The following is a 27,958-nucleotide window of genomic DNA, read 5'->3' as shown; positions in this document are numbered from 1 at the left end:
AAGCCCAGAGAAGCTTCTCTCTCACCAGTATTGATACACCACCTAAATACAATGATAAACCTGACTGAACAGTACACCTGGTGATTATCCTTTAGGCTTTTCCTTCCTACCATTCTCTATCAGTACTACAATCAAGTGAAATCTCTGGGTAGATTATTTTTTCTAAACACCTCAGGTTAATTGGCCACATAACTAGTATCAATTTCTGGCAATGCAGTTATATACAGGAAAAGTCATAGCTCCATGTCACAGTTAAAGAGAAATAGTGTACTTGATGCTTTTCAGCCTCTGATAGCAGAAATGCAGAAACTAACATGCAAATATAATTTTTAACTAATGAAGTACCACCTTTAATTTTTCAAATGCTATGAGATAAAAGGTTAAAAAATGCCTTGGAACTCCAAAGTAGTACCAACTCCAGAGAATGCCAATTCTCAGCTAATTAGTAAATTTGAAACTTACACATCCAAGTGCCACATAACTCGCCTGCTTGCTGCTCCTTTCAGTAAATTCAGTCAAATCATGATACGTACATTCTGTTAAAGCTACAATGAAGCATCCAACATACTTATGGCTGAGCTCTATTATTCATGTTCAGAAACTCTTCTGGCTTTGGGGGTGGAAAAGTAATTGAGTTTGAGGGCTGTAGGAGAAAGGTAGCAACTTGAGATATTTTTATAATACAGAACTTACTCAACCACTTCCTTATGCACAAGTCAAACATTCCAACTTCAAACAATAACCGAGAGTAACTTTTTACCCATAATTTCCAACCCACAAAGAACACAGTAATTTAGATCTGTATATCTGCTGGTATTTTCTCTTATAGGATGTCTTATAAACACACTTGCCACCAAGTACTACTCTTTATTATGATCTACCACCCTTTAGGAATAATTAAAAATTAATGCAGGGTGATATACACTCAGACTTGCAAATGGTACCTGGAGTAGTCTGTGATACTGAAATGCTGGAAGAGGCGTTACATTTGAGAATAGTACTTTAATCCAAAGTTGGGAGAGCATGTATTCACTTAGAATACTGCTCAAATATTTCTTTAGAAACAAAAAATAAACCTATTTTACACAGCTGATGTTGTCACATAGGCAGTAAAAACCAAAAAACCTGCTGCCTGCAGATTATCATCATTTCAGAATGTCATCACAAAGTAAGCACGAGTGAAGACTATCCGCAATGAGAAGTTTTACAGAAGCTTCAAGACAACTACAATTTCTGATGAAGAACTATTTTTTTCCTCTTGAAATAAGTCCATTTATTTTTGCCAGATCTCCAAACGAAACTGTTGCAGAACCTCTCTGGGCTGGTCTTGCCTGAAAAAGAGAAAAGAAGAAAACATATATAGGACTAATTTTAAGTTAAAATATTTTGTAAAAAGCTTTTAATGCATCAGTAATTGAAAAAGTACCTTCAGACAGAAAATAGTTCAGGTTTACTTTACCTGTGATTCATGGAATTTCCAGCCAATCATGTAATAGATCTGAAACGTGGCAGGTACTGAGCCATCGCTATTTCCATACATTTCTGTAAGGCAGGAAGGGAGAGGAAAAAAAACAGGTACACAAAACATCAGCTCTAAGAAATACTTGGTTCTCAGAACACTAGAACTAAGTATGACATATTCATCATAATGACTCTTGGTGAAAGATTTGGGACAATAAAAATATCCCATACTGGTGCATCAACATTGTTCAAACCCTATCATCATAATTAAGGTTAAAAATATCTGTACAATAAAGGTATTTTGTCTATTCCAAAATGGTGTGGGGTTGGTTATGTTTTTTTTTTTTTTTTACACAGAGGTCGAAAAAAAGACATAGAAAATATGTTCTTAAATATGTTCTTAAAGTCATTTCATATTAACTCTTTTATCTCTCAAGTACTTACCTTGGTATATTGCAGCAGCTGCCAACATCGTGTCCCTGTGTAGCAGAGGTTTTCTATTCCAAGAACAATTACTCTCCCCCATACCTAAAAATATGTTTTAGCTTTAAGAAAAAGAAGATATAGCATATGCCATGAGTTAAAGGTCATGCACTAATGACAGATTTTTACTACACCAGAATAAGTATAGAATCCTCCGAATCTCACTGTAAGAGAAAACAACATACTACAAATAATTAGGTGGGTTTCTTACTATAAGAATTCAAGTCTTTTAATGCCATTGCTTTGCGATTTACAGTTTGTATTGCTAGGAATGATTTCAAATTATTACTTCTTCAGCCTGAGACTTCAAACATCTAGGCTCTCTAATATAATTTATTTTATGCAGGACTACAAAGTGTTTATTCAGACACACCACTCATATGTTTGTTTTTTAACAGATAAGCATCAAAATTACTATCCCAAGAGACTTTTAGTAAGAAATGACCACGATTCTAATTTCTTTAATCACTTACTGCATCTGAATGTTTCTGCAGAGAATTAAAGTTTTATTTTCAATAAGAAATTACTATAAACAACAGCAGCTGATCCAGAGTAGGAAGATGCCCTGAATTACTCTGTAAGTAACAACTGACTGCACAGGACTACTTTACAAACCATGACAAATACAATCAGAATACTAATTCAGCTGTCCAGCATCTCAATTTTTTTTTTTTTTCATTGCTTAGCAGACTCCAATTTGAGGGTCTATTTATTCTCATTCCAAAGCAGTTTCCTGAATGTCCTGATAATTAGGGAGGCTCACAGGAAAAGTTAGTATGTGGGATATATGCTTCTGCCTCCCTTTCAGGGCTTTTCAGCAGCTTACACTGGACAGGGTCACAAAGAATGGGAATACAAGGGACACAGAAAATTCATAGCAGACCATGAAGTAGCACGTGTTTGACTTTTGCTTCCCAACACAAATCTGCTGACAGGCATAATCTCCTGACTTAGTAGAGATCAGAAAGAAATAAATGCTGCCACTGTTACAATAAGATTTTTTTTTAAGGAAGAAATTTTTTACCATGAGGGTGGTGAAATACTGGCACAGGTTGCCCAGAGAGGTGGTAGGTGCCCCATCCCTGGAAACATTCAAGGTCAGGTTAGGCAGTGGTCTGAGCTCGTTGCAGGGGCGTTGGACTAGATGACCTTTAATGGTCCTTTAGTCTATGATTTGGAGTTAAGAGACATGCAGTGTCTACACCACTGATAGAGGAAATGTTTATGTTTCCACAAAGTATATACTTGCCTTGCAAGTCTTCCATAACCTCAAACAACCCTGGGTAGTTCACTTGAATTTCATCAGTATCCTAGAAGTATTGAGAAGCTTAGTTTTAGAGCACATCAAGTTAAAACAGTAGCATTATGCTAGCCTTCAGAGCTGCTAATGGACTATTCATCTGTCACTTTTGTTCGAACTGTGCATTTCTCAGAAGAATACGCTGTCTTAACATTTCAAAAAAGTTTTGTTTAGTAGCCCAAATGCAAACGAATTTTAATTGAAATGCCATTATTTTCTTCTTGGTCTTAGGACAAACAAGCAAGAGCGTCTAAAGGTTTTTCAAGCAAGTTTAACATTCTCTGACATTTATCCATGAAGACCATCCAAATTCTACTGGGCCACTAGCCAAAGATATGCTTCAGTTGGTTTCACTAATCACTGTGAAGATGAGAACAGAGGCAGTCCAGGCTATTTCAGAAACTTCTTCAACAAGGTGCATGACATGCAGAAGGAAGCAGTACATTACTAATACATTAGTAAATAGTGTTTTTTATATACCAGCAGCTCTGATGTTCTGGATTGTTCTGATTGTTCTCTTATTTATAATTACCACAGTCAGGGTGTTAAAGCCAGCTCTCGACAGCAGATGTCCCAAATCAGAGACAGCAGTGAACGGTGATACGTGAGGAGAAAATCCCCCTTCTCTCTCCAATTCTGCTAGCTGCAAAGAGCAGCGAAGCTCATACAGAGTGTCTCCCCCAAACATTGCGCCAATGAATACTCCATCTGGCTTCAGAACCTGGTGAATCTACAACACAGGAAAAAAAAATTAATGTTTTTTGTTATTAAGCCTATTTAACTAAGAATTTCTTAGGACTTTTTTTTTTTTTCAAAATGAACTTAAAAGCAATTGTTATGACAGTTGTAACAGATTTTTAATATTGACTGTATTGCACGAGGCAAGCTGCGCCAAAGTTTTTGGTAACACTGCAAGATAAATAATCTGTCTGAAAAAAGACTATTTGTTCTTAAGAAAGAGCAAACCCACAGAAATTACTCTCACAGTCAAGGAACACAAAATGCATTGGGGAAATCTAGGGTAGAATTATTTTCAATGGGATATTTCTAAAACAATATCCTCAATTAATTTACTTCTGAAAATGAGGTAGATTAAAACAGCTTCTGCTTACTTTTACTTTCTCAGATGAGGGCAGCAAAAATACTTTTTAATGGCTTAAGAGCAATGGAGGCCTTAGTTCCTAGTAGTGATCTCTGTACTTCTGAACACATAACAGATAATGCAATTCTTATGTCTACCCCTACTTATTTTTAACTAGTCAGAAGAGCAATATCGTGACTCGAACGCCAAGGCTGACAAGCTGCTTTCTTGTCTATAAGCCCTAGCCCCCTTCCAACTGACCAGGCCAATCGATGCGTTCTTTTTTCCTTAAGAATTGGCAATGATCCCTGGTTTAGGTATCCAGAAGAGCCATACTACATAATCAGGCTAAGGAGACAGCAAAAGCTTCAGTTTACCTTACTGATTTGAAACAAAAATCTTTTAAACTGGTTTTTAATTATTAATTAAGCTACATTTTCTGTGCTAATAAAGAAGCCTTTAATTGACATTGAAGCAGCTGAAGGCAGCTTTCATTAAAACCAGTGGTCCTGAAGAGGGAAATGAGCATTTATGATGAAAGCTGGCCAAGAACCCCAGTTCCCTCCCTTTGTGAGACAGTATAATATGTCCATTATTTTTACTGTGGGGGTAAAAATATTTGACACTCCACAGAACACTTACACTCCAGAAAAAATGATAAATTTCTTTCCAAGGTGGTTCTTTTTTTTGGTACTAAAGGCATTCCAATTTATTTTTCTTATTTCCATAACAGCACTGTACTCCTGTTCATACCAACAGGTGACAGAGTAGAAGTGTAATGACTGACCAATTTGAAATAAATGAAAAAACAGCAAACTGGTTAAAATATTCCTTGCTCTTGCTCCGAAGTTAACTGATTTGAAGAAAGTTTTCACCTGCAGGAAGGAGCTGAGATAATCCAAAATCAGATTTTTTCAGTAACAGTTACAGTTTTCTGTCCTCAACAAGCATTTGCTTAATTTCAAAATCGAAAAGCCTTTATGTGATTAAAGTTGTTTTTCAAAATAAATAGCTGAGACATGAAAATAATACAAGTTCCATAAACCAGTTGTGGAGAAGTTAGATTTAGAAAACCCTTGTCCTACAATTAGTAAGAGCTAACACAATAAAAATCAATAGTATCGCCTCAGATTACATCACTTACCATGACCTCAGCTATTGAGGTTATAAAATATTACACAAACATGTTGTTTCAGTTATTTACTCCAAATTGATTTGGTAAATCAGTAGAAATATCAACTGATGCTCCTTAAACTGCCAATACTGTAAAAATACTGGTGTGAAACATGAGCTATTTCTATGCCTCTTATTTAAAGAAGACCTGAAAATAGCACTCAATGCAAGTAATGGCAAGTGTTGATTTTTAGTATTAAAAAACAGTTTCTTACCTCTTTAAAAGCTCTAGGAAGGTCATTCACCCAATGTAAACTGAAATAACACAAGCATACATTTTATAATTGCATATTAAACAACATTTAGGGAATGCAAATAACTGTTACATTATCTAAGTATGTTTCAGAAGCCAAAGCAACAAACTAGATCTGAAATGCCAGCCTAAAAATGATACTAAGTAAAACCAAAAGCTTTGTTTTGGGTTTGTTTTAAGTTGTGAAGTCCTGAAGACTAGCTTGTCAAAATGCAGGAAAGAGAGAAGCTACATGTATTTTAAAGGAAAACAAACAAACAAACCAGCAAGAACCACCAGGACAGCAGTTTTTCCTAATGTACACTAGTATGTGTCTCATCACTGTTTAACAGACTATTAATCTTTCCCTTTTTTTTTCCTTACACTCTAAAAAGAATGTTATTTAACATCTTTAACCAAAAAATAAAATGTCAATAAATAATTAACGCATACCTTAAACTGCTAACAACAAGATCAAACGTATCTTCTTTGAAAGGAAGGAATTCCTCATCAGCTACAACACTGACCGTAGGGATTTCAGATTCTACAGCGTTTTTCTAATGTTGGGTTAGAAGAAAAACAACATCAGAAATTCACTTTTGTTTTCCCATAGTATGGAATTGAAGAACATTAACATTCAGAAAGCTACTTACTAAAGCATTCTCTGCAATATCAACTTGAATAAGTTTTTCAACTGTTTCCTGAAATAAAATTTTAAAAGTTTATTAAATATTCAAGTTGTTTTATAAGTTGGTATTAGTCATTTTTTGGAATGCTTACACATATTTATAATAAGTTAGAAGGAATCTCTTCAATATTTGATATAAACTTTATATAAAGCAAAAAGCATTTTTTTGCCCAACGCAGTACTTAGCAATTGCTCCCAGGGATAATAGCTGAAGTAGAAGAAATACCTAAAACCACAGGATGTGTCTTCTGTTATCAGTTCAGTCAAATACACACCATGGATTAACACCAGCCAATGAAATACCTTCACTTATTGTGCGGTTTATGAAGAGTAAACTGTTCACTGCTCAAAAGTCTCCATAATGACACTTCTCTTCAACAACTAACTGTGCCCAACAGATTGATTGAAAAACATGCAGGTCCCTACTCAAGACTAACAATTGGCCATCATACAACAGACAACTTCCCTTGCACTAACTACCATTCGTCTAGTCTTCGGTGACAATACAATAACAGCCTGCACAACACACACCTTTGGATTATGACTACAGATATGAAGGGAAACAAAATTACCTCATCAAGACTCAGTGAATTACTTTGAGTTATAATAGAGCCCTATTTGAAAACAAGGGGATAAGCACATACTTATTTTAAACACTTTTAAGCACAAAAAACCAGTACCTTGGTTAAATGCTGAGCTATGTAGCCTCTTCCAGAGCCAACATCCAAAGCAAGAGGAAATGTTCTAAAAGATAAGTTTAGCAACATAAAACATAATCAAAACTTAGAACTACTTTAAATTTTAGACTATATTAAGTTTTATCCACCCATTTCAGCATCACAGAATCATTTAAGTTGGAAAAGACCTTGAAGCTCCTCCAGTCCAACCATTAACCTCACACTGACTGTTCCCAACTCCACCAGATCCCTCAGCGCTGGGTCAACCCGACTCTTCAACCCCTCCAGGGATGGGGACTCCACCACTGCCCTGGGCAGCCCATTCCAACGCCCAACAACCCCTTCTGGAAAGAAATGCTTCCTAATAGCCAGTCTAACCCTGCCCTGGCGAAATTTGAGGCCATTCCCTCTTGTTCTATCGCTTGTTACTTGGTTCGAGAGACTCACGTCCTTCCACACGTCCTTTCGACCTAAACGCATCGAGCATCCCCCTGCGGTTACCGCTCAGAGGCAGGCGCGCACAGACCAGCGTTTCTCCCCGCGGGTCACGTCCCCCATCCGCGACCCTACAGCCGCGGAGGAGCGAGTGTACCCGCGTCCCCTCGCGGCGAGACTTACCTGGGGATGTCAAACACCCTGTCCGCTATCCTGCCGCCGACCTAGGGGGAAAGCCCGCCGGTCAGCGGCGCGCGGCATCGCCCGCGGCCCCGGCCGCGTCCCGCCCCATCCCTCGCCGAGGCCTCCCCTCACGGTGCCGAGGGGCCGCCCCGTCCCGCCGCCCGCACCTCCTCCCGCAGGTAGTCGCACTTGGCGGGCTCGGCCTGCAGCGCCGCCCAGTTCTTCTGCTTCCGCTTCAGCCCCCGGTCGAAAGGGCTCAGCGCGCCCGAGCCCGACGAGGCGCCAGCGGGAGGAGAAGCGGCGGCCGCAGAACCTCCTGAGGGCGCCCAGAGCCGGCGGCCCAAGCACGCCCACAAGACCGGGCGGCCGGGCCCCCTCAGCGCCCGCGACCCCACGCCCGCCGCGCCCATGGCCCCCGGGGCGCGCCCGGTGCATGCGCGGGGAGAAAAATAGGGCACCGCCGGCCGCTTTGGCGTCACACCTCTCTGTGCGCATGCGCACTATCGCCCTGCCCCCAGGCTTCCGCCGACCGCGCCGTGTGATTGGCTGGGGCGGGTTGTCCCGCCGCGGCCGCCATAGTGCCGCCGGAAGTGGCCGTGTCAACGCGTGGTGGGTTGTGGCCTACGAGTGAGGGAGCCCAGCTGGGCGGTGAGAAGGCGGCGGCCGGTAACGGTGGGTGGGGGACCCCGGGCAGTGCGAGCGGCGCTTGGGGAGGGAGTGGGGTGCTGCAGCCGGCGCCTCGGGGAAGGCTGTGACGGTAATGCTGGGCTGCGGTGAGCTCCCGTCTGCGCCGCAGCCGCTGGTGGTACCGGCCTGCGCTTGCCAGAATGCCCTCCCTGTTGCTGATTTCGTTCCGAAGTAGCGTTTTGGAATGCTTTAGTCTTAAATGTGGAATACTCTAGTCCTAAATGTGGAATACCCTAGTCCTGGGGGAGGTAAAAGTCTGAGGTCTGACTTACAATGAAACTGCTTGAGGTTAGGAAATCGGTTCGGGCTGTGTGTGTAGCCGGTATGGTCTTCTTACTTGCGTATCCATTATCCGAGGAAGCTAGGAATTGTGGCCAAGACTGTGGTACTTACAGGGTTATTTGTGGCTCATTTAAATGGCCGCATGTGGTTTTGGAAATAACTTTTTAGGTACAGGTTAGAAATCTGACTTTGCTTAATTCTTTATAATTTTTTTCAATTATGTTTCTAAATCTACGTTAACCAGGTTTTTTAGTCGCAACTGTTTTGGTTTTTCTTTCCATATTGTAGATGTCCAAGTCTTCAACAGCATCAAAAATGTCATCCCAAGAGGAAATACTGAACGATGGGCGGTTTAGCCGCGTTACCAGGGATCCCAGATTTTGGGAGATGCCCGAAAAAGAACGTAAAATCAAGATTGACAAACGGTTCCGAGCTATGTTTCATGACAAGAAGTTTAAGCTGAAATATACAGTGGATAAAAGAGGTCGCCCTGTTAACTATAGTTCTACAGAGAACCTCAGGAAATTTTACGCCCTGTCAGAATCCGACTCTGATCTTTCAGAAAATGATAGTAAAGAACATACTGAAAAGAAAAAAAAGAAAAAAAAAGCTAAACCCAAAGGAGAAGCAGATTCTGCAAAGTTGCTTACTGATGGTCTCTCTAGAGAGGAGAGTGAAATAAACAAACAAGGGGTGGACCAAACACGTGAAGTGGTGACTAAACTACGTGACCTTAAAAATGAAAGAGAAAAAATTGCATCTAAACTCTGCTTGAAAGAGGACTCTAAGAAAACTGCCACAGAAAACGAGCAAGGAGATGCATCGGGAGGAAGATCAATTTCAAGTCAAAAGAAGCAAAAGTCTTCACAACCAACTAGTACTAACTCGGTTAAAGCTCCCAGGAGGGACCATTCCCTAGGAGGAAAAATAAAAGAATCAGGTTAGTTGTTAAGATAACAAGTAGAATTTGGATCTGTTGACTTGAATGGTGTTGCTTTTGCTTTATCCATGGAAGATCTTTCATAAGATCAGTCATAAAATAGCTAACTTGGGTTTGGTGTTGCTGAAGAATCAGAGTTGGTCAGCTTTTTATAGAATCAGGGCTGATTCTTCAGTAAGATTGTGAACATGTCCTTTTAATTGCTGGAGCTGAAATTGTTGGTTAGAAAAGTAAAATGTATAGTAACATATACACTACTGTATTTATCAAGTTGAATAGCAAATATAAGGTCTGATACCATGAAAGTTTCAACATATCAACACTCATTGACTGAAAGCTTAAGGAGGGCAGCATGAAGCTGTTAATATTAGAGGACATTAGAGAAAACAAGTGACTTGAAGAAAAACTATATTGCTTGTGCATGTGTATAGCCTACATGACAGAAATCTAATTTCTATCTGTTGATTCTGCACATACGAATAGAATAACAGAGTAATATTTCATTAGAGTTTGAGACCTAAAGAGCAATTAGATTAGATTACACAAGATGAAGAGGCAATGCTGATGATTTATGTTGTTTGCACTTCCCTGATGTAATTTGTTCCTGCGAGGTTACGCATTTCAGGGGTTCAGTAAATTAGCATGAAGAAAAACTGAGGTTTTTTTCCCCCTTTGTAAAGGATCATATGTAATTCCAACATAAAAATAGATATCTGATGTTTATCTTTCAGTGACTGCAGACACCTGTGATCAAAGTGACATTAGTAAAAGCCACTTAGGAGAAGAAATTTCTGCAAGTGATGCTTTTGAGTATGCAGAATCAGAAGAAGAGGAGCCAGAAGATGATGGGGAAACAGGGGAGGAAGAGGAGCCAGATGATGGGGAAACAGGTGAAGAAGAGGAGCCAGAAGATGATGGGGAAACGGGCGAAGAAGATAGTGATTCAGAAGATGATGAAGAAAGTGATAGTGGGCCTGATCTAGCTAGAGGCATAGGGAACATTGAAACAAGCTCAGAGGATGATGAGGATTTAAATGAACTATTTCCAAAGGAGCCAGAGATAGAGCATTCATGGCGTGAGCTAGATAAAGATGCCCCTCGTGGAGATGAGGTAACAATACTTTGCATGTGAAAACTTGCTACATGACAAACTCAGAAATGTACACTCTTATGAGTTCGTTATAGACCTTCATCTATGAAACAGTTTGTGAAAGTATTTTTTGTAAAGGTTTTTCAACCTTCTAGTTACAGAATGCGAGTGATGATGAAATTGGGTGAGAATGAGACTTGCAGTTTTCACTGGTGTCTTCCCTCTAAGCAGAGTCTTTCCTATAGATAGATATTTATGAGTGAAAGTACAAACAGAATTGAGCTTTTTAGAAATTCCAGAACTTAAATAGTACTGCTTTAGTTCACTATTGGGTGTTTTCACTTTTTAAAATTTTTTAATTCTCACTTTAAGAAAATATGAAATCATTAGACAATGAAGTAAGACTTTTAAACAATTAGTGTGTAAGAAATCCCGTACTCTAGTGCTGTTATAATACTGTGATACTAGTTGCTGTTGTGACTAACCATATGATGATAATGAAATCCTAAGTGCTGATGTTCCAACTGCAGCCCTAAATCTGTGATTGCTGCAGTCTGTTCTGTGAAGCTTCACTATATGTGTCCTTTTTGTCGGCTCTGGTGATTGCTGCTTCTGAGCTTTGCTAGTTTAAGTGATACTCTTGAGGAAAATGCTGTTTTTATTTTTTTCAGCTGTTTGTTGCTGACTTCAGTTTTTACCGAGGATAGCTGCTAGAGTAGTGCGTGTTCTCCACAGGAATTAAGGAATTAAACCAATAACTTTATGTCCTGTTTTTTTTCCACTGTTCAGGTTACAAGCAGATTGGCAGTTTGTAATATGGATTGGGATAGATTGAAGGCTAAGGATTTACTGGCTCTATTTAATTCTTTCACGCCCAAAGGAGGAACAGTATTTTCTGTTAAGGTAAGACCGGATTTTTAAAAGGAGTACTGGCTTTTACTGTAAAAAAAAACCAAAAAAAACCCAACAAAACTACAAAATAACAACAAAGACATTGTTATGGAGAATGGAAAGAGACATTAACATGATAAATGAGAAACTGTGTTGCAATTTAACTTCCTGGGTTAGAAATAAACATGTGCTGCTTTTCAGCAACAGGTATGTATTAGGTAGAGTTAGATCCTGAAGCTGTTAAATTCTTGTGTTTATGAGGTTGGCTCTAAGTGCTGCTTTTCTGAGACAACTAGTGAAGTTCTCAAAGTCTAGCAGGCAGGGGGAGACTACATTTCCTTGGCTAGCTTAATTTTCAGTGGTCATTATGGTAGATAACCCAACCTTAAATCTGGCAATTTCTAAATGCCTTCCAACCCATTTACTGTTGCACAACACCTCTTGTCTTTCACCACTTCTGAGTTACTAATAAACTGAATTCTCATTGGTTAAGTTATCTTTTTCTGTTTCTAGTGTCTGCCTCCAGCTTTCTGAGCAACATTAGACAAATACCCTTTTCTCAAAAGGTCCATAGCGAAATGAATGAAGTCAGGGTTCCCGTTGTTCTTCATCTGTCTGAAAATATTCTCATTCCTAACAGATAGTTTTTTATTCTACTGTCTTTTCTGTAAACTAAAATTAAGAGGGTATTAAAGTTTATGGCATTGATCCCTTTACTGATTTTAGATAAAAAACAAAAAGTCTAAAAGACTTGGTGAGATATTTTTTTCATATTGTACATTGCGTTGCTACCGTTAAAAATTTACTTTTGTGTGTTATATGTGTAGATTTATCCTTCAGAGTTTGGAAAAGAGAGATTGAAAGAGGAAGAGCAAAAAGGACCTGTGGAACTGTTCGATCTTCCAGAGAATACCACAGAGAATGACGGGTATTAACTTTATCTTCAAATGAGAGCTTCAATATGTCTAATTCTCAGTGAAAATCCCAATCAACTCCTCTTTCCAAAAGTTCACGCTGAAGTTCCCTGTGGATGCCTTAATTTTATAGCTTTTTCAAGGGATGTTTTACAACTGGCCCTGGTCATTATCAGTGCATTGAATAAATGCGTTATGATGAAACTTGAGAAGATTTGCTTGTTAAGCGAGTTCAAAATTTTTATTACGTAGTTCATTGGAATAATAAATGGAACAAATGTGTGGAGAGCTTAATATAGCATTTCTCCTCCACAAATTGCCATTTATACAGTAAACTCCCTTTGTTGCTTACTATCAAAATTTTTATCTGCATAATCAACAGGACCTTAACTTAGGCCAAGAATTCCCAGATTGAGTTTTGAATGCCACCAGCCGCAGCCCTGGCTTACCAGGCTGAGCTCATCAGGCCTGCCATTGTCCAGGCTTCTTCAGGCATGTCTTTTTTTTTTTTTTTTTTTCCCTTTTGTTCTGCTTGAAAGTCTTGTATGGAACTCGAGAGGTTTTGCTTTCATATTTTTCCAGAATTTCCAGATGTTTGGCAGCCTGACTGGGGCCACTTTTGTATAATACATCCCACTGGACTGCCCTACATTTGAAAAATCTGGATGCTTCTAAAATAAGTGCAGATCCCTTTGAAGAAAGTGTGTAGAGCATCAGGGAATTGTATGATGAACTCAGCGCGTGCTGAAGGCAGCTTCGCTGTGTGCATCAGGGTGCATCCTGAAACGTTGGATTTACTGCTCAGTGGGCTCTAGAAATTCTGGAGTACAACAGACAGAAATCCAGATATCCCAGAGACACCTCAGTGATACCTGTGAACGTACCCTTTCAATCCACAGGACGGGACCTCGGCCCTGCGATCTCTCTCCTGCATCTTTCCACCAATTCATCCACTTCTCAGTCTCTTTTCTGCTTTTCTTTTACTCTTGCTATGACGCTACCACCACCTGTGCTACCCAAGTTAGTATCCAATTCCTGTCCTCACCATACCACTTTCTTACTCATCACTCCTACACCTCCTTTTTCTACCGTGAGCATCTGCAATCCTGTCCTTACAGTCTCCCAGTTTCTCCTGTGTTCTTAACATGTACTTTTACTTACATGTGAATGTTCTTTTCACCAGCCTTGTTAGGAGCTAGGATGATTGCAAACAGCTTGATGGGAACTATTAAATACTACTTTCTGTGGCCTGCACAGAGGTAGACAAATATGCTACTCTATGCCCTGCTCTAACCTTACAATGCCTGTGGGAAGCAGAGTCAGAAACAGAAAGCATACACTTAATAAAATGGTGTCAATAAGTCTTTTTACTTGACTAAAACTGAACAGATACTGGTGGAATTTCATACTGTTTAACATCTAATCTTATTATAAGATTAGGAGAGTGTTTGGAGCATATTTTTAATAAATTAAAATATTTTGCAAATGAAAAGTTGTTAAAGCCAGCTCACTTGATTGTGTTTTCCACTTTTTCAGGCTTTATAGGGAAAAACTGCGGGAGTATCAATTTAAGAGACTGAAATACTTCTATGCAGTTGTAGAATGTGATTCTCCTGAAACAGCCAGTAAAATTTATGAGGAATGCGACGGACTGGAATTTGAAAGTAGCTGCTCTTTTATAGACCTGAGGTAACTTGAGTGGTGACTTAATTACATGTTGGGCCAGGGAGGGGAGGGAGAATTAAAGCCAATTTAAAATAATTTGGAGTAAACCTTTTTGTCTTTATTGTGTAACTGAGATATGTAAATAAATTAGGCATCCAGTGAGTTGTTAGGTGTCCCTTTGATTCTTTTTCCTTCTTTTTGAGAATTTTTACTGGAATATGGAAAGTTTGAGAGGATCTCTGCATAGAGAGAGTATTCTCAGAGAAATCAGGTAAAATGTTGTAGTTGTATCTTCAACCTTTGGGTACAATTAGGTAAAGTGATAGGATTTAGAAAACAAAACAACATACTGCTGCCTTTTTTTTTTTTTCCCCCCCAAGGGTCCAGAAGTGGCACTTTTTCAGGATTGCATACCACAAGGCAAGAAATTACTGCTGTTGCCATGAAGCTGCAATAGATTACTATGCTAGCCCCTATGAATGGGCTGGAAGCTCTAATGTTTCAAAAGTCACGTTTGGGAAGAAAGAATTTTAAATTATAATTGTGCTTTATTGTTAGTATATCCTTTTGTTACAAAAAAAGCCTTCTAGTCTGAGCAGAGGAGAAGTTACTAAATTGCATTGAGTTTTGACAGAAGCTGGCTTTGTCTGCTGGGGCCCATGTTGTGGGCATTCTTGGAAGTTAGTGAATACGTTTTTTGCTTTGAATCATTTTCTAGTAGAACTTAATTAATTTGCTTTGAACCACTTTGGAAAAGATGATGTATGCCAAATCACCATGTAACTTTTCATGCGTTTAAACCCAAGGAAGATAATGTTTTACGACAGCCACAGCTGTTTAAAATTCTCCAATGCTTTTCCTAATCTTGTCCTTTGTTAAATTTTAATGTTGAATAGTATTCATCATATTACATTTGCAATGATTAAAGAAAAAAAAAGCCAACCCAAGTAATTTCTAATATAGTGTACAAAGGCGTTTGGGTTTTTTTATCTAATGTCTTCCATCATTACACGTGACTTCGGTCTTCTTAATATTTTTTCTCCCTGCTAATTGTAATGTTAAAGACGTACCAGGCTTTTCTAAAATGTTTTGAATTCACTTTTTTCTTTAGAATTTTTAATATTAAGCTTCCTGAAAAGGTGATTCTTAGAACAAACTAAAACACCCAGAAAACCACCCCTGACCCTGCTAATACCAGACTGAAAATTATGTAGTTTGCTTCCCTAACATGGTGTTGTTTTATACCTTGAAAACCTGTGGAATAGCTGTGCAGAAGCCAAGAGTTAATCTTACACGTGGGGAGTACGTGTCCATTTCATTTGTTTCCTTTTCAGGCTTACCAACTCTTTATTTTAGCAAATTCTTTTGTACTGATGTACCATACTTGTGAAAAGTTTAGGCTGTTTATACTATGAAATTTCTCAGTGTATTTGAATAGTAACATGTTTGCCTTTAAGATTTATTCCAGATAATGTTACATTTGATGATAAGCCAAAAGATGTAGCCTCAGAAGTAAATGTAGCTGTATATAAGCCAAAGTACTTCACATCTGCTGCTATGGGAACATCAAAGGTATCTTTACAATGTTTTTGTAATGTTTTTCTAATTTGTTTAGTTTTATTGTCAGCTTATAAATTATATTAAGTAGTGGGGAAAAGATTCCTGGTTATCTTCACCATTTCGAAATAAAGACATCAAACATTAAAAGATGTAAGCACATTACAGAGCCACAAGTTGCAACCCCATAAATAAGCTCGAGTTTTGGATTTTAAGAGATCCGGCTTCTTTGTTACAAATTAAATAGTACATTTTGACCTCATTATACCTCTGTTACAAGCTGCACATGGAATTACTTTGTTATTCACAGCTAAATCTTCTAATTTGCCTAAAAATGGGTATTTGTGTGAGGCTCAAGAGCCTTTCTGATGGTAGTGCCAGGCTTAAACAGTTGCTTCCCTTCCTTGTAGCTATTCGTTCCTACTCTGTCTTAAGTGACAGCCAAAACTTTCATCTGGCCGTGAAGTGAACCAGATTACTCAACCAGATTAGTTGAGGAATAAGTTTCTGCTGGATCATTTTTCAGTCAGATCTCTTTCACCTTCCAGTTGAGGGTGAAGTTGCGCAAACACTTTCATTGTCCCCACTGCAATCCACGCCTGATTCCAGGAGTGAGCTGCTGCTGGAAGAGGAAAGAAACAGGAGTTGGTGGCTGCTTCAACACTAGTATCTGCTGCCACAAAGGAAATTTGTCTTACAGAGATTTCGTGTTGTGTGACCTGCTGTTACAGAACCCTTCAGTGCATGAGGAGACTTCTTCATCCTTTCACGTAGTTAAAACTCCTTGAAGAACAACTTCCAAAAAGTTGTAATTAGTGGTTATTATAGCTAATTGTTGTGGAGAACGTTAGTAACAGGTTTACACTGCTTCTTAAATGGAAGGTATCGAATAATTTTCCCTAAAAAGACAGTTACAATGTTTAATTTTAGTGTTTCAGCTTCTCCAAATGGTATTCTTATTTTTAAGGTAGATATCACATGGGATGAGACAGATCATGAACGAGTAATGTCACTTAGCAGAACTTTTAAAAAAGAGGAACTTCTTGACATGGATTTTCAAGCTTATTTGGCTTCATCTAGTGAAGAAGAGGAAGAACAGCAGCAAGGTACTTATATTAATAAATGTTGTCCACCAAATCATTAGCTGCAGTGTTTTGTACACAAGTTATAAATTATATCTTTAGAAAATGCTTTGAATGTCGTCTTTTATAGGGACAATATTGTGCTTGTTGTATAAAAACTGTGGTCAGGCTCTACTATGAAAATAACCAACCTTTCCTCCAGAGCTAAACATCTCTGGAAGTGGCATAAACTTACTTTTTTTTGTGTGTGTGTGAATTAAAGGTGGAGGGAAATTGGTGGTGAGCGCATTGGTATTTTTTGTTCAGTCTTTACTATTAGGAAATAAATGGATTGATGACAGAACACTGACAGATGTTAAAAATTTTTTTTGAAAGATAAGTTAGGCATGTTAACATTGAAGCTGTAGAGTTCTTGAAACTTATTGGAACTTGACATTCCTTTTTAGTTTATTTCTTTTTTTTTTGTTTGAGTTAAATACGCTTTTCCAGTGTTCTTGATACATGATAAGAATACACACGTACAAGACTTTAAAACAGTATCTCTAAAGCCACAGTTGAGATTTGTTATGCAAACCTGATTCTCCAAATAAATACTATGACTACTATGACCCCAAAATTACTACATTCTTTTTGAAGGCTGTGTTTGCTGAATTTGGAGTTACAGCTTACTTAGAAGGTTTGTTAGTGAGAGTTTGACTTCAGTATTATCACCCTAGCTTTAAAGCAGCTTTCTGATTTTTCATTTCTGTACTGCAAAATCTCTTTACCTGACGTAATTAATGTTTGATTAAGCCAAGTGTAATGATTGTAATTGAAGTGATTTCAACTAGTGAGATTACAGGTGAGCTGAATCATGGCATATTTTCTTTATTGGTGATACAATAAATCTGTTAAGGAGAAGTTGCTTTTCGTCATACATTTGAATGATTTATGTAGAGAATGTGGTAGCTGTTCTGTTCATTCAGTGCTAAGATCAGCTGCCTTTCTGTGAAGTCTGAGTAACACTGATCAAAAATTTCCAAATGGTAGGTGATTAGGAGTTACCCTAATGATTGACCCCCCAAACTGCTGGTTTCTGAATAGGACCTTACACCTCGTGAGTGTAAAATCATATTCCTCCCTTTTTTTACATCCCTTCTACCCCTCTCTTTCTTTTTTTCAGGGTACCTTAACATTTTTTTGTCAAGTTTGGCAATGCCTACTTTAATCTCTTTATTTCAGAGATAAAATTATTTTCAATAGAACTGGAGATGCTTGCTTTTCAGAGGAAAAGTCCTGGTTTGAAATGTGAATAAAGGAATTAAGTACGATGTTCACTGCAGAAATCTATCTATAGGTTGATGCAGTGTTTTGTCCTCTTCATGGCACTCTGTACACATAGTAAAGTCCTTGCAGGGCAAGGAGATACTGAAGAAGCTGCCCAAAACTGTGCTTGCTGGAATGGCCTAGACAGGGTGTTGAATGCACTCCAGGCCTTAGAAGGTCCTGAGGGAGAGGTAGATCGTACAGAGCGGCTTCACTCCAGCAGCAGCTCTCTTTGGGTGACCAGGGGAGTGTGAGTGGCAGCGGAGAAGAGCTGTGCTTGGGGCTTCTGGTACTCCTAACCTATAGGTCTTAGGTAGTGAGAGGAAAAGTAGGCAGCAGAACATATTTAAGGGAACTTTAGAGTGTAGTAGTAACATCTTTCAAATGCTTTTTGGTTCACATACTTCTTAGGAATATAAAGGGAATGTCATCTAACTTCATAAGGTATGCAAATCTTCTGTGTATGGTGCACCAACATGTAAATTCCTGAATTACCTTCCTTGTTTTCACTCTAAAATTCAGTCTGCTCTTAATTAGTAATACATATAGCCAAAATTCCAAGGCAAAGCAAATGTCATTAAGCCTTAATAGGTCTTTCAAACAGATGTTAAAATTGATTTATACCGCATAAAAGCAGGTTGTTGCAATCAGAGATGATTTTGGAGCGTGCGAAAGAACATTACAGATTTTTCTGGTTAGAGAGTTGGGAAATCTTCTGGCAGCAAACTCAGCTTGGCAATATCTTGGTAGGGTTAATGTCCATTTGTTTCTCATCTTACATAAAAACGCACTTATAAACTGCACCTCCGTGAGCTTTAGTTTATCTAGTAATGCTTAATAAAGTATCTAAATGGGAGCAGTAGATGCAGGGGAAAGCATTTCCATCTTCTTATTATGTACAAGACTACTGCTGTGTTAAAGAATAGCATCTGTAATAGGGGTATGATAAGTGAGCAACACTTCAGAAATTTTAAAAAGTAAACGTCCATTGCTGGGAAGGAAAAGAAATTGACCTTAAGTAATCTTATCAACTAATAAATTTTAGACCTGGAAATGTCTAGATTGTAATGATGTTTTGAGAAGTAAGTTATTAGTAGAGGAATTACATTGCCGTGTCTTTAATGTGTTCCTGACCTTTTATCCATTCAGTTATGTGATAAAAAGCAGGATTCCATCCGACAGGATTCCATCCAGCAGAATTATGTGGCACTATGCACAAATGGGAAAAATCAGTGTCAGCTGCTTGAATGGAAATGTAGGAGTGTGATAAGAAGGACAAAAATGTTCTGGTCTTTTACTCATATTTTTTTAACTTATTAAAATGTTTTATTTATAAACAGGTTTTTGTTGGCCTGTTCTAATCTGGTTTTTATGGAATTTTTCAACTTAAAATATGTGTGTCATGAATGTTAGTATTACTATTATACAACAGTTTTGTAATGTCAAGTATTTCAGTGACCTGGTATGTTGTGGTTCGTAGCACAAAGTACCTCCTTTACATTGCTTCTGAATTTTCTGTTACTTGGATGCATTTGTTCCAGTTAGGAAGCATTTGTGGTGTGCATCAAATCCAGCCCGTAATTGCTATTTTGACCATGAGCACCAGTGACTTAGTGTATGACATTTTAAATGATACTTCAAATGAAGCATTATGGTTTTTATGCCTAAGCTTTTGTTCTGTTTTTTCAATCTTTGCAAGAGCAACATCTTTTCTGCTGTTCTGCTTTGCACAGCCACATAGAATACCTGAACAGACTCTATGACAAAATACTTTTATCAGTGTATTTTTAATTAGCTGTTCCTGATGGTATAATCATAGAATATCCTGAGTTGTAAGGGACCCACAAGGATCATTGAGTCCAAGTCCTGACTCCATACAGGGCAACTTAAAAGTTAAACCATATATCTCAGAGTTGTCCAAACACTTCTTGAACACCAACAGACTTGTAGGGAACTTCTATAGAGCCCTGTTTTCCACATGGAGTCTGAGCAGGGAGCACAGTCTCTTGGCTTCCAATACAAGACTCTACAAGGACAGTAGATCTTTTGCTTTGTGCCATTGCACCGATGCTGGAGATTAACAAGTATAGAGAAGGAAAATGTAGTAGTTGGGAAGGAGTAGTTGCTGGTACTTTTTTTTTAATAATGCTGCTAATGTTATTTTTTTGTGATTAATGTTAAATAAAATCAGAGCATTTATTAAATCTCTTTAGAATTTTGAAATCTGTTTGGTGCATTAACTCTTGACTGCATATATAAATTAAAATGCATCTTTACCCTTTTATCACATGACAGTACAGTCCTCCTTCCTGTCTTAAAAATGAACAGTATTCACATGTGTTTATATCTGCTAGAACTATTACAGAAGGCTGAGCAGAAGAAGGTGACAGAAGTAGAACATACAATTATTTAATATTGTCCCTGAGTGCGAGGGGTATTTATAAAATGCACTAAACAGGCTTGGCTTCTGCCCCTTATTCCTGTGTAGCTTCTTCGGATGCTCTCAGACATTACTTCTGCTTTGATAGTAACAGGGATCTGACTTCAGAATGTTTCTGTTGGGGTAGTTTTGACATATTGATAAAATATTTCCTAAGGAAATAAGCTAGCAAGAGGAGTTAGCAGTTTATGATATAGCCAAACTCGTGTGGAATTTCATGGGACAGAATAGAAATACCACAACCTGGTTATTTGCTTTCTATGAGGCGTCAGGAGCTTAATACAACTGATGCAGGTGTTGGAGACTTTGCAGGAGCTTTTGGGTTGGGTTGGTTTGTTGTTTAATAAAAACCGAAAGGTGCTTGGAAGGCTAGGAAGAAGGGTCATCTCAACTTTCCTTCTGAAAAGCTCATACAAGCTGTTGGAGGTGTCCAGTAACTTAGAATTGAAGAAGACATCTGTGTGTGCTTTTGCAGGCCAGTGTGTCCCCATTCAGAAATGACTGGACAAGCCAGCTCTGATTGCAGGCGTGTTGATCTTGGCTTACATCTGGCTGGCTCAAGCTTAGCTCTAGGAACATCCAGTCACCTTCATGCGCAGCCAGGAGCTTAAAGCCTGCAAAAAAAACCAGAAATTTTTTTATAGTTCTCTGTCTGTTTGAATTATCTTATTTGGGTATCTGTCTTCTTCCTGAAAAATATTTTACAAAAATATATCTACTGTGATACCCTTTGTATAAGCTTATTTTTATTACTTTAAATTCTAAACTTGTCCTCTTTGTATTATCATTTGGATGAACTAATGGGATGTGCACAACTTCTTGCTCAGAGTGTGCTGAGAATGTGGGAAAGGTGGGGTTAAAACCCCACAGTGATAGTGTTTGTCACTGTTTTCTGGCTCAAGGCTTAGGTCAATGCATTTAATTTTTATATCGTGTTGTAATACAACGCAATAACCTCTACCTCAGACTTCTTGAATGCTGGAGCATAGAGCTTTTTATTTTTCATTCTGCAGGGTCTACATGCATTGTAGGGTTTTTTTTCTGAATTTGAGTAACTACCCTGGATAGAATTGAGACATTTAGAGCATTTTTATGGTATGGCCACCAGTGTCCAGGTTAGTAGCTGAATTTTCTGGTGTGCCATTACATCATGAGGGGGAATTTTATCTTTCCATCTTTAAAAGAAACTCAGCTTTGCAGCAGACCTCTTGTCAAATGTTGTGTCTGCTAGAATTTGTCTACTCTTTAGTTTGTAAGGCTGAGTTAAAACAACAACAAAAAGGAATGATCTACTCAGCCATTGCAAGATCACCTTAAACTGAAAATATGATCTCTTCAAAACACTGTAATTACAAGAATGTGATCCCAGCTAACACAGCTGCCAGTCAGCAATTTAGTATATTGAACCTCTGCATTTGTTCATATTTTTGATGAATTATAGCTTTTAAAAACAAACCAACCCTACAAACTATTGTATCAGAATATTTGTGACCTGCCTCAGGATTTTAACTTTTTTGGCCTTTATTCCTTTATTTTTTTAGCACTTCTCTTACTACTCTCCTTTGAAAACATTAAGAATATACTTGTATTTTATACTGTAAATTTCATCAGCTTTTACCTTTTTTTCCTTCACAGGTTAAGCTTTTTTTCTCATAATTGTATTTTTCTTGCAGTGCAGCTGCTAATGCACCAGAACTTTTTGTTTTGTTTGTGTGTTTTGTTCAAAAAGCCTTTGAACAGGCTATTGGTAGAAAGCATTACTGCCTTAATATCCATCAGAAAGTGGTTCCTCATGTTGTGCAATGCAGCGTGATACTTGAAAACTAGTGACAAGGTTATTTGAACTCTGAACAAGCTTTGAAAACATTCAGCTCATTTTCCTTTCTTGCAGCTGTTGTCAAGTTTTCTTTATTTGCTTACAGAATGAAAAGGTTCTTAAGGGGTTTTTCAAGGCGATGTTGAACATTTGACAAAAGAAATCCGTGTTTTAGCTAAATGAGAAAGTATGACAATACGCATTGTCACTTAAATTTGTCCTAGCAAAACCAGTCATAAATACAAATCAGTAGCACTTTCTTAACCAGTTCCCATCCAGTATAGTTTTAATTCTCATTTCACCTGATAGCAGGAAGAAGAAACGACATAATGGCTTATTTTTCTTCTCTTGTTCAAAGCCGAATGCCTTTTGCTTGCTGCGTGAGCAGATGATTTCCTCTTAGCAGATCCCAGCTACTGAGAAGGAAAGTGAAAAAGCAGCTGCAGTTTACTGAACAGTAAAGATTTCTGCTCCCAGCCAACAGCCAGCCGCTTCTGGTGATGGGATGTGGAAGAGAACAACAGTGTCACACCTAAATTTTAGCCAGTGACCAGCGGTCACTCTGTGTTACCTTGCAACTGCAATCTTCTAGATATCAGTTATGCTCTCTGTGCTACTTGGTACTGTAGGAAGCATGGCTTTTCTGCCAAACCAGGGAGAAAGAAAAAAGGACCCTGCCACAAACGTAGTTCTCTACAGTTCAAGGAGCTGCTGCATCTTTAAAGCCTTAAAAGCCTGTTCTCTGACATATTTTTTTTTAAAGCTTATTGTAATCATGTTTTTCTGGGGGGGGGGGGAAGAAGAAAGAAACCTCTTTCTGTCTTGCTTCATTTGTTAATTCAGCAAGTCACTGAAGATTAAGGCATTGAATAATTATCTTTGTTGCAGAATCTTGCAAGGTTTATTTACTAAAATATAGCACTTCAGGTTCAAAATGCTTCACACAAGTGTCTTTTGAGATTTAGGTAATAACTCTGCTGTAAGAGACTCTGAAACCAATAATTTTAAAATGGAGCAAAAGATGCTGTGTCCGATCAGCAATTTTTCCTTTTCTGGAAAAATTTTCTTTTGTCTTTTCAGATACTATTCTTATTTCATCTTAAGTATGGGAATTCTAAAACTGGTATTCTTTGCAAGAATAACAGATGAAAATATTTTAGATTTTGTTAGAAACAATGTATGTGCCTTAGGTGTGTTTCCTAAACATTAACTTCAGTTGATCACTTTCTTCACACTGTCTGCGATAGCCTTACTCTCTCTTTCTAGGTGGTGATGTAGCTCATGAAATGGAAGATGACAAACCCAGGAAGAGCCAAAAAGATGATGAAGAGCAAATTGCCAAGTACAGAGAACTTTTGAAAAGTATCCAAGAAAAAGAGAAAAAACAGGAAGAAAAGGATATAGGAATGGAGATTAAATGGGTTCCAGGTAAACTTTTTTCTTTTCTTTTATGAACTTGGAGGATATGCAGTATTGGCCTGCTGATAGGGATGTAAGGTGTCAGATTTATAGTAATAGAAACTGACCTTTTTTCCATAAATTGAAATCCAGATGGATTACAATGAGAGAAATAAATAATATGACAGAACTCAGTTCCTCAGCTATGAGATTCTCTCTGTAGCTTATTTTTTTTCCAGTTGTGCTTGCTTTTTAATTCATGACTTTATAGATTTTCTTGAATAGAATTCATGTGTTTGCCATAGTCATAAAACATACCTACACTTTCTAAAATGAAAACCAGTATGGTTTGGAAACATAGCATAAATTTAGATGAGAATGGTTTTAAAATTTTGTTTGCATAATGCTGAAGATTCAGGGGAACAGAGGGAGAAGGAGCCTGACCTTCCATTGAGACTGCTCTGTGGGAAAGAAAGTTACCAGGAAGAAATCCCAGCTACCACGGATATTTATTTGTATTTAGTGACATCCAGATTTTCATTTGGAAATTAAAAGAGGTAACTTCACCATACAGCATCCCAGCAGAACTCATCCTGAGATCTGAAAACCAATGTCTGGGCTTTTTTCCTTTGTGATGAAAAGACAGTCAGGCTGATTTTGAAAATTTCTGTATGGGTGTGTGTGCCGTCCCTGAGATGTAATGAGCAACTTTAACAACTCACTACATCCGCGAAGGGAAGAGTTTTCACTGTGGCCTGTCCTCCTTGATCCTGGCTCAGAGCTCATTCTGACTGCCTGTACCAGCCCTGCCACTTGTTAGATCTCTTTGCAAGCTTAAGTTTGTTTGCTAAAATGACAGAACTACTCTGGAAAAGAAGAAAAAAATCTGGATCTTTTCCACTGAGCTAGCGAGTCAGACAGGCAAATGGAAGGATCTGGTGAATGCTCAGAGGGTTGAATTATGCAGCTCAAAGACTAGGGAAGTGTGACGTTCTCTTTTTGGTGGCAGCGAGGGGCTGTATTGGCTCAGTAGGTTCAGGAATGCAGGCTACGTAAGAACACAGCTAATCTGTTACTGTAAATACTGAGACCAGAGACATACTAGAATCCAGCCCCTTCACCACTGATGTGTTAATTCCAGCTAGGAATGCATATCTGATTATATGGTTTACACTAATATTATTTTGAATTCACTCAGGTAACTTCTGTTGAATATAAATGCTCACTTCTTAAATCTTGTTCTGGTGTGTACTGATGCACTGAAATTGATTGAACTGAAGGGAATAGTTTTATTCCTAGTTCTTGATAAGATCTGTATTTGAAAGTATACACTGGCATTAAAAATCGTTGTGAGTTTTCAGTTGTGCTGATATAATTCCAATAATTCCTGGCGTGAATTCTCCCAAAACTTTTTAGAGAAAGCATGTTATCATGCACGACAGGGCACGTGCTTGTGAACACAGCTGTATTGTCATGTTTTACTTCGTCTGTCCACCGTGTGTCAGTATTTGCATTCTTGATGTTGCTCACTGAGTAACTAATTCATTGTGTCACTGAGCATTCAAGGCAAATGAGTTTTCATACATAGATAGCTATTATAAGATTTTAACAAAGATTTGTTGTTGCCACCTTTCAGACTGAAGGTGGAAACTGCAGTCGAAACAATTGCTGCTAGGAATGTGTTCTGTATTTATATAGGCCAGGCATTGTTTAAACAGTTAGAAAAGCCACCATTTTTTGTGTTGGTTTGGAAAACACGTTTGGGTTTTTTTGGTTTATTATACAGTCTGTCTTCCAAAGAATCTTTCAAATTTTATGAATGAAGTTCTGTAAATTAAAAAAATCTAAGCAATGTAATGTGGTGATGGAGGAATCTAGAGCAAACCATTCATTGAAGGAGATGGAAAATTGTTTTGAGAGTGACTAAAGGAAGCTCTCTTTAGTCTGTCTTGCACAGGGAGAACAAGAAGTCTTCTGGAAGGCTCTGCCTCTTAAAATTGTGCCTTGCGTGTTACAAGTAAATTATATTAACATTTAAGAACTGTAGTAGAGATGGACTCCAGTTCCCTAATACATGGGCTCCCTGTTTCTTTGCAACTGAACTTGACTTTGGAAAATTGGATTTGTTCTCTATTGTATCTAGTTCAACCCCTTCCTTACTTCACCTTCTTGCAGGGCTCCGAGGACTTTTGCTATATCTTCAACTTTTTGAGAGAGGGATGGGGGGAAAAAAACACAACCACCAAACCAAAAAAAATCCCTATGCTGATAAATGTGACTGACTTTGTCTAGAGTCAGCGGGATGTCTGTGCGCTGGGTCGGATTTGTTTGTGTAGTGATGGGTTGAAAGTGCATGTGTGCACAATGACGTTTACATGGGTAGTTTATAGTATTTGATGTCAGTTTAGCAACTATGATTTTGCAGTATATGTTAGGGTTTCCTCATTTCTTACCCTGAGAAAGTTACAGTATTATCAAGGAGCAGAGGTTCTGGAAATCATAGAAGTGTTCACTTGCCTTCACTAGTTAGACTATTCACCTCCATGAGGTCAGTCAATACCACCACTAGCTGTTAGCCCCTGCGACATGGTTTTGTCCAAAACAAAAGTCCTAAAAATGAAGATGAGTGTCTTAACTTCCCTTTCGAGTCTAATGGATGGGAACACTTTAGCCGTTACTCATTTCAGGCAGCATTTGGAGAGGAGATCTTGCACACCTGAAAGGGAGATTATTTCTTTTTAATTTTTTTTTTACAGTGGAGCATAGTCAGCACGTGCTGAACAGTAGTTTATAGCTCTGCCAATTACACACACTCGAGGCTGTGCCTTCTTAGAGAAGTATGTCAGTTGTTATTTTTTTCTTGAACAAATGTGCTTATTTAAATTCCAAAATAATGTAATTATGTTCAGCTGGAGCATTCTGGGAATTCAAAAATAGTTTTTGTTATAATCACTTAAGATTCCCTAATTTTTTCAAAACTAGTTTATGTCTGTTGAAATATTTTTATTATCAAGCTCTATCTTAATCTGCTTGACTTATTTGGGCAGGAAAAAGATTTTACAGCGTTTGATATACAGAGAGTTACAACAGTTAAATCTAGGAAGCTTTTCAATTGAAAGGCAGAGATTTGAATTAATTTAAAAATTTGAGTTTTGGCACAAATATTTACACATGGTTATAGAAAGCATACTTTGTGAATGATTCAGTTATTCTTGAATCATAATAGTTTTAAATAAACCACAGTGCCAGCAAAAATAAATTAGATGTAGTTCCAACTCTCGTTGGTCTGTTTCTTTTAGGCACAAAATCAGTGTTATATTTAAGCATCCATCTGTTTTCTTAATCATATCTGATTTGAGTAACAATTACTATGCATCTTTATCCAGCTCCCAAAGCTCCCTTTAGAAGGTAAAGAGGGAGAAGACCACAACTGCATTTCTTGATGATACTCAGCCAGTTTTTCATACACTTTTTTTTTTTTTTTAATTTGACTTAAAAATTCTTCCTTAGGGAAGAATGAGATGTAAATATTTAGCTAGGCTTAAAGGCATATTTAAAATTTGTTTTCATCAGAAGTAGAATAGCAGGAAATCATGTCTCTGTAAAGTTCATAGTAAACCCCAACTGTATGTTTTTACAGATTATATGGAGCACAAAAATGCTCATATGGAATATATATTTCAATCTATCTCGTTGCTTAAGCGTGTCCTCTGACTGAAGCAGTCTTACCTCTTGCAGCACAAAGCAGTGTGCTCGGCTGCACACGGGCTCAGCCCTGTAGTTCACAGAATCACAGAATCATCTAGGTTGGAAAAGACCTTGAAGATCATCTAGTCCAACCATTAATTAGTTCTTCACACTTGACATCCGAGCCGCTAAGCACGGTGGGTTTTCTTCACACAGTTATACTATGTCAGGAAAACTGTCTTGAGTTAACATGTCTTATCTCTGGATATGACAAGTTCTAATGTTACCAGAATATTTCTGTCTGCCATTCCTTTTAGCTATCTGCAACAAGGTGTTTCTTTTTTTCTGGTAAGACTTTACATGCAAGATTAACTTGCTCATTAATACAAAAGTATCTTCTTAGCTTCTAATAACTGTGACAGTTGCATGCTGTTAAACTTCCAAAAGTTTTCAAAACTAAGTATTTAGAGAAGTAAAAACTCCGACCTGCC

The 27,958-nt window shown here is 38.0% G+C and overlaps 2 protein-coding genes across 4 annotated transcripts in view; one reads left to right on the top strand and one right to left on the bottom strand.

The window, feature by feature from the left end:
* Positions 1 to 982: 982 nt before the first annotated feature.
* Positions 983 to 8,161, bottom strand: NDUFAF5 (NADH:ubiquinone oxidoreductase complex assembly factor 5). The gene is made up of 11 exons (XM_074817241.1): positions 7,881 to 8,161; positions 7,714 to 7,754; positions 7,099 to 7,162; positions 6,384 to 6,431; positions 6,184 to 6,287; positions 5,714 to 5,753; positions 3,777 to 3,974; positions 3,194 to 3,254; positions 1,906 to 1,989; positions 1,460 to 1,542; positions 983 to 1,331 (listed from the first exon to the last, which is right to left on the bottom strand). The coding sequence occupies exons 1-11, from the start codon at positions 8,121 to 8,123 to the stop codon at positions 1,245 to 1,247; spliced, it is 1,053 nt and encodes a 350-aa protein (XP_074673342.1). The 5' UTR covers positions 8,124 to 8,161; the 3' UTR covers positions 983 to 1,244.
* Positions 8,162 to 8,290: 129 nt separating this feature from the next.
* The window catches only part of ESF1 (ESF1 nucleolar pre-rRNA processing protein homolog), a 32,929-nt gene continuing 13,261 nt past the window's right edge, over positions 8,291 to 27,958 (top strand). The window contains exons 1-9 of one of the 3 annotated variants that reach the window (XM_074817238.1): positions 8,291 to 8,385; positions 8,971 to 9,622; positions 10,354 to 10,733; positions 11,502 to 11,615; positions 12,431 to 12,531; positions 14,054 to 14,206; positions 15,640 to 15,754; positions 16,707 to 16,845; positions 23,649 to 23,810. In XM_074817238.1, the coding sequence (XP_074673339.1) occupies positions 8,971 to 9,622; positions 10,354 to 10,733; positions 11,502 to 11,615; positions 12,431 to 12,531; positions 14,054 to 14,206; positions 15,640 to 15,754; positions 16,707 to 16,845; positions 23,649 to 23,810 (1,816 nt within the window). In that variant the 5' untranslated portion in view covers positions 8,291 to 8,385. The remainder of the gene's footprint in view (positions 8,386 to 8,970; positions 9,623 to 10,353; positions 10,734 to 11,501; positions 11,616 to 12,430; positions 12,532 to 14,053; positions 14,207 to 15,639; positions 15,755 to 16,706; positions 16,846 to 23,648; positions 23,811 to 27,958) is intronic. The other 2 variants (XM_074817239.1, XM_074817240.1) reach the window with 2 other exon arrangements.

Source organism: Strix aluco, chromosome 3, assembly GCF_031877795.1.
Source record: "Strix aluco isolate bStrAlu1 chromosome 3, bStrAlu1.hap1, whole genome shotgun sequence".
NCBI classification, from domain to species: domain Eukaryota; kingdom Metazoa; phylum Chordata; class Aves; order Strigiformes; family Strigidae; genus Strix; species Strix aluco.
This window is presented reverse-complemented; position numbering and strand designations above follow the sequence as displayed.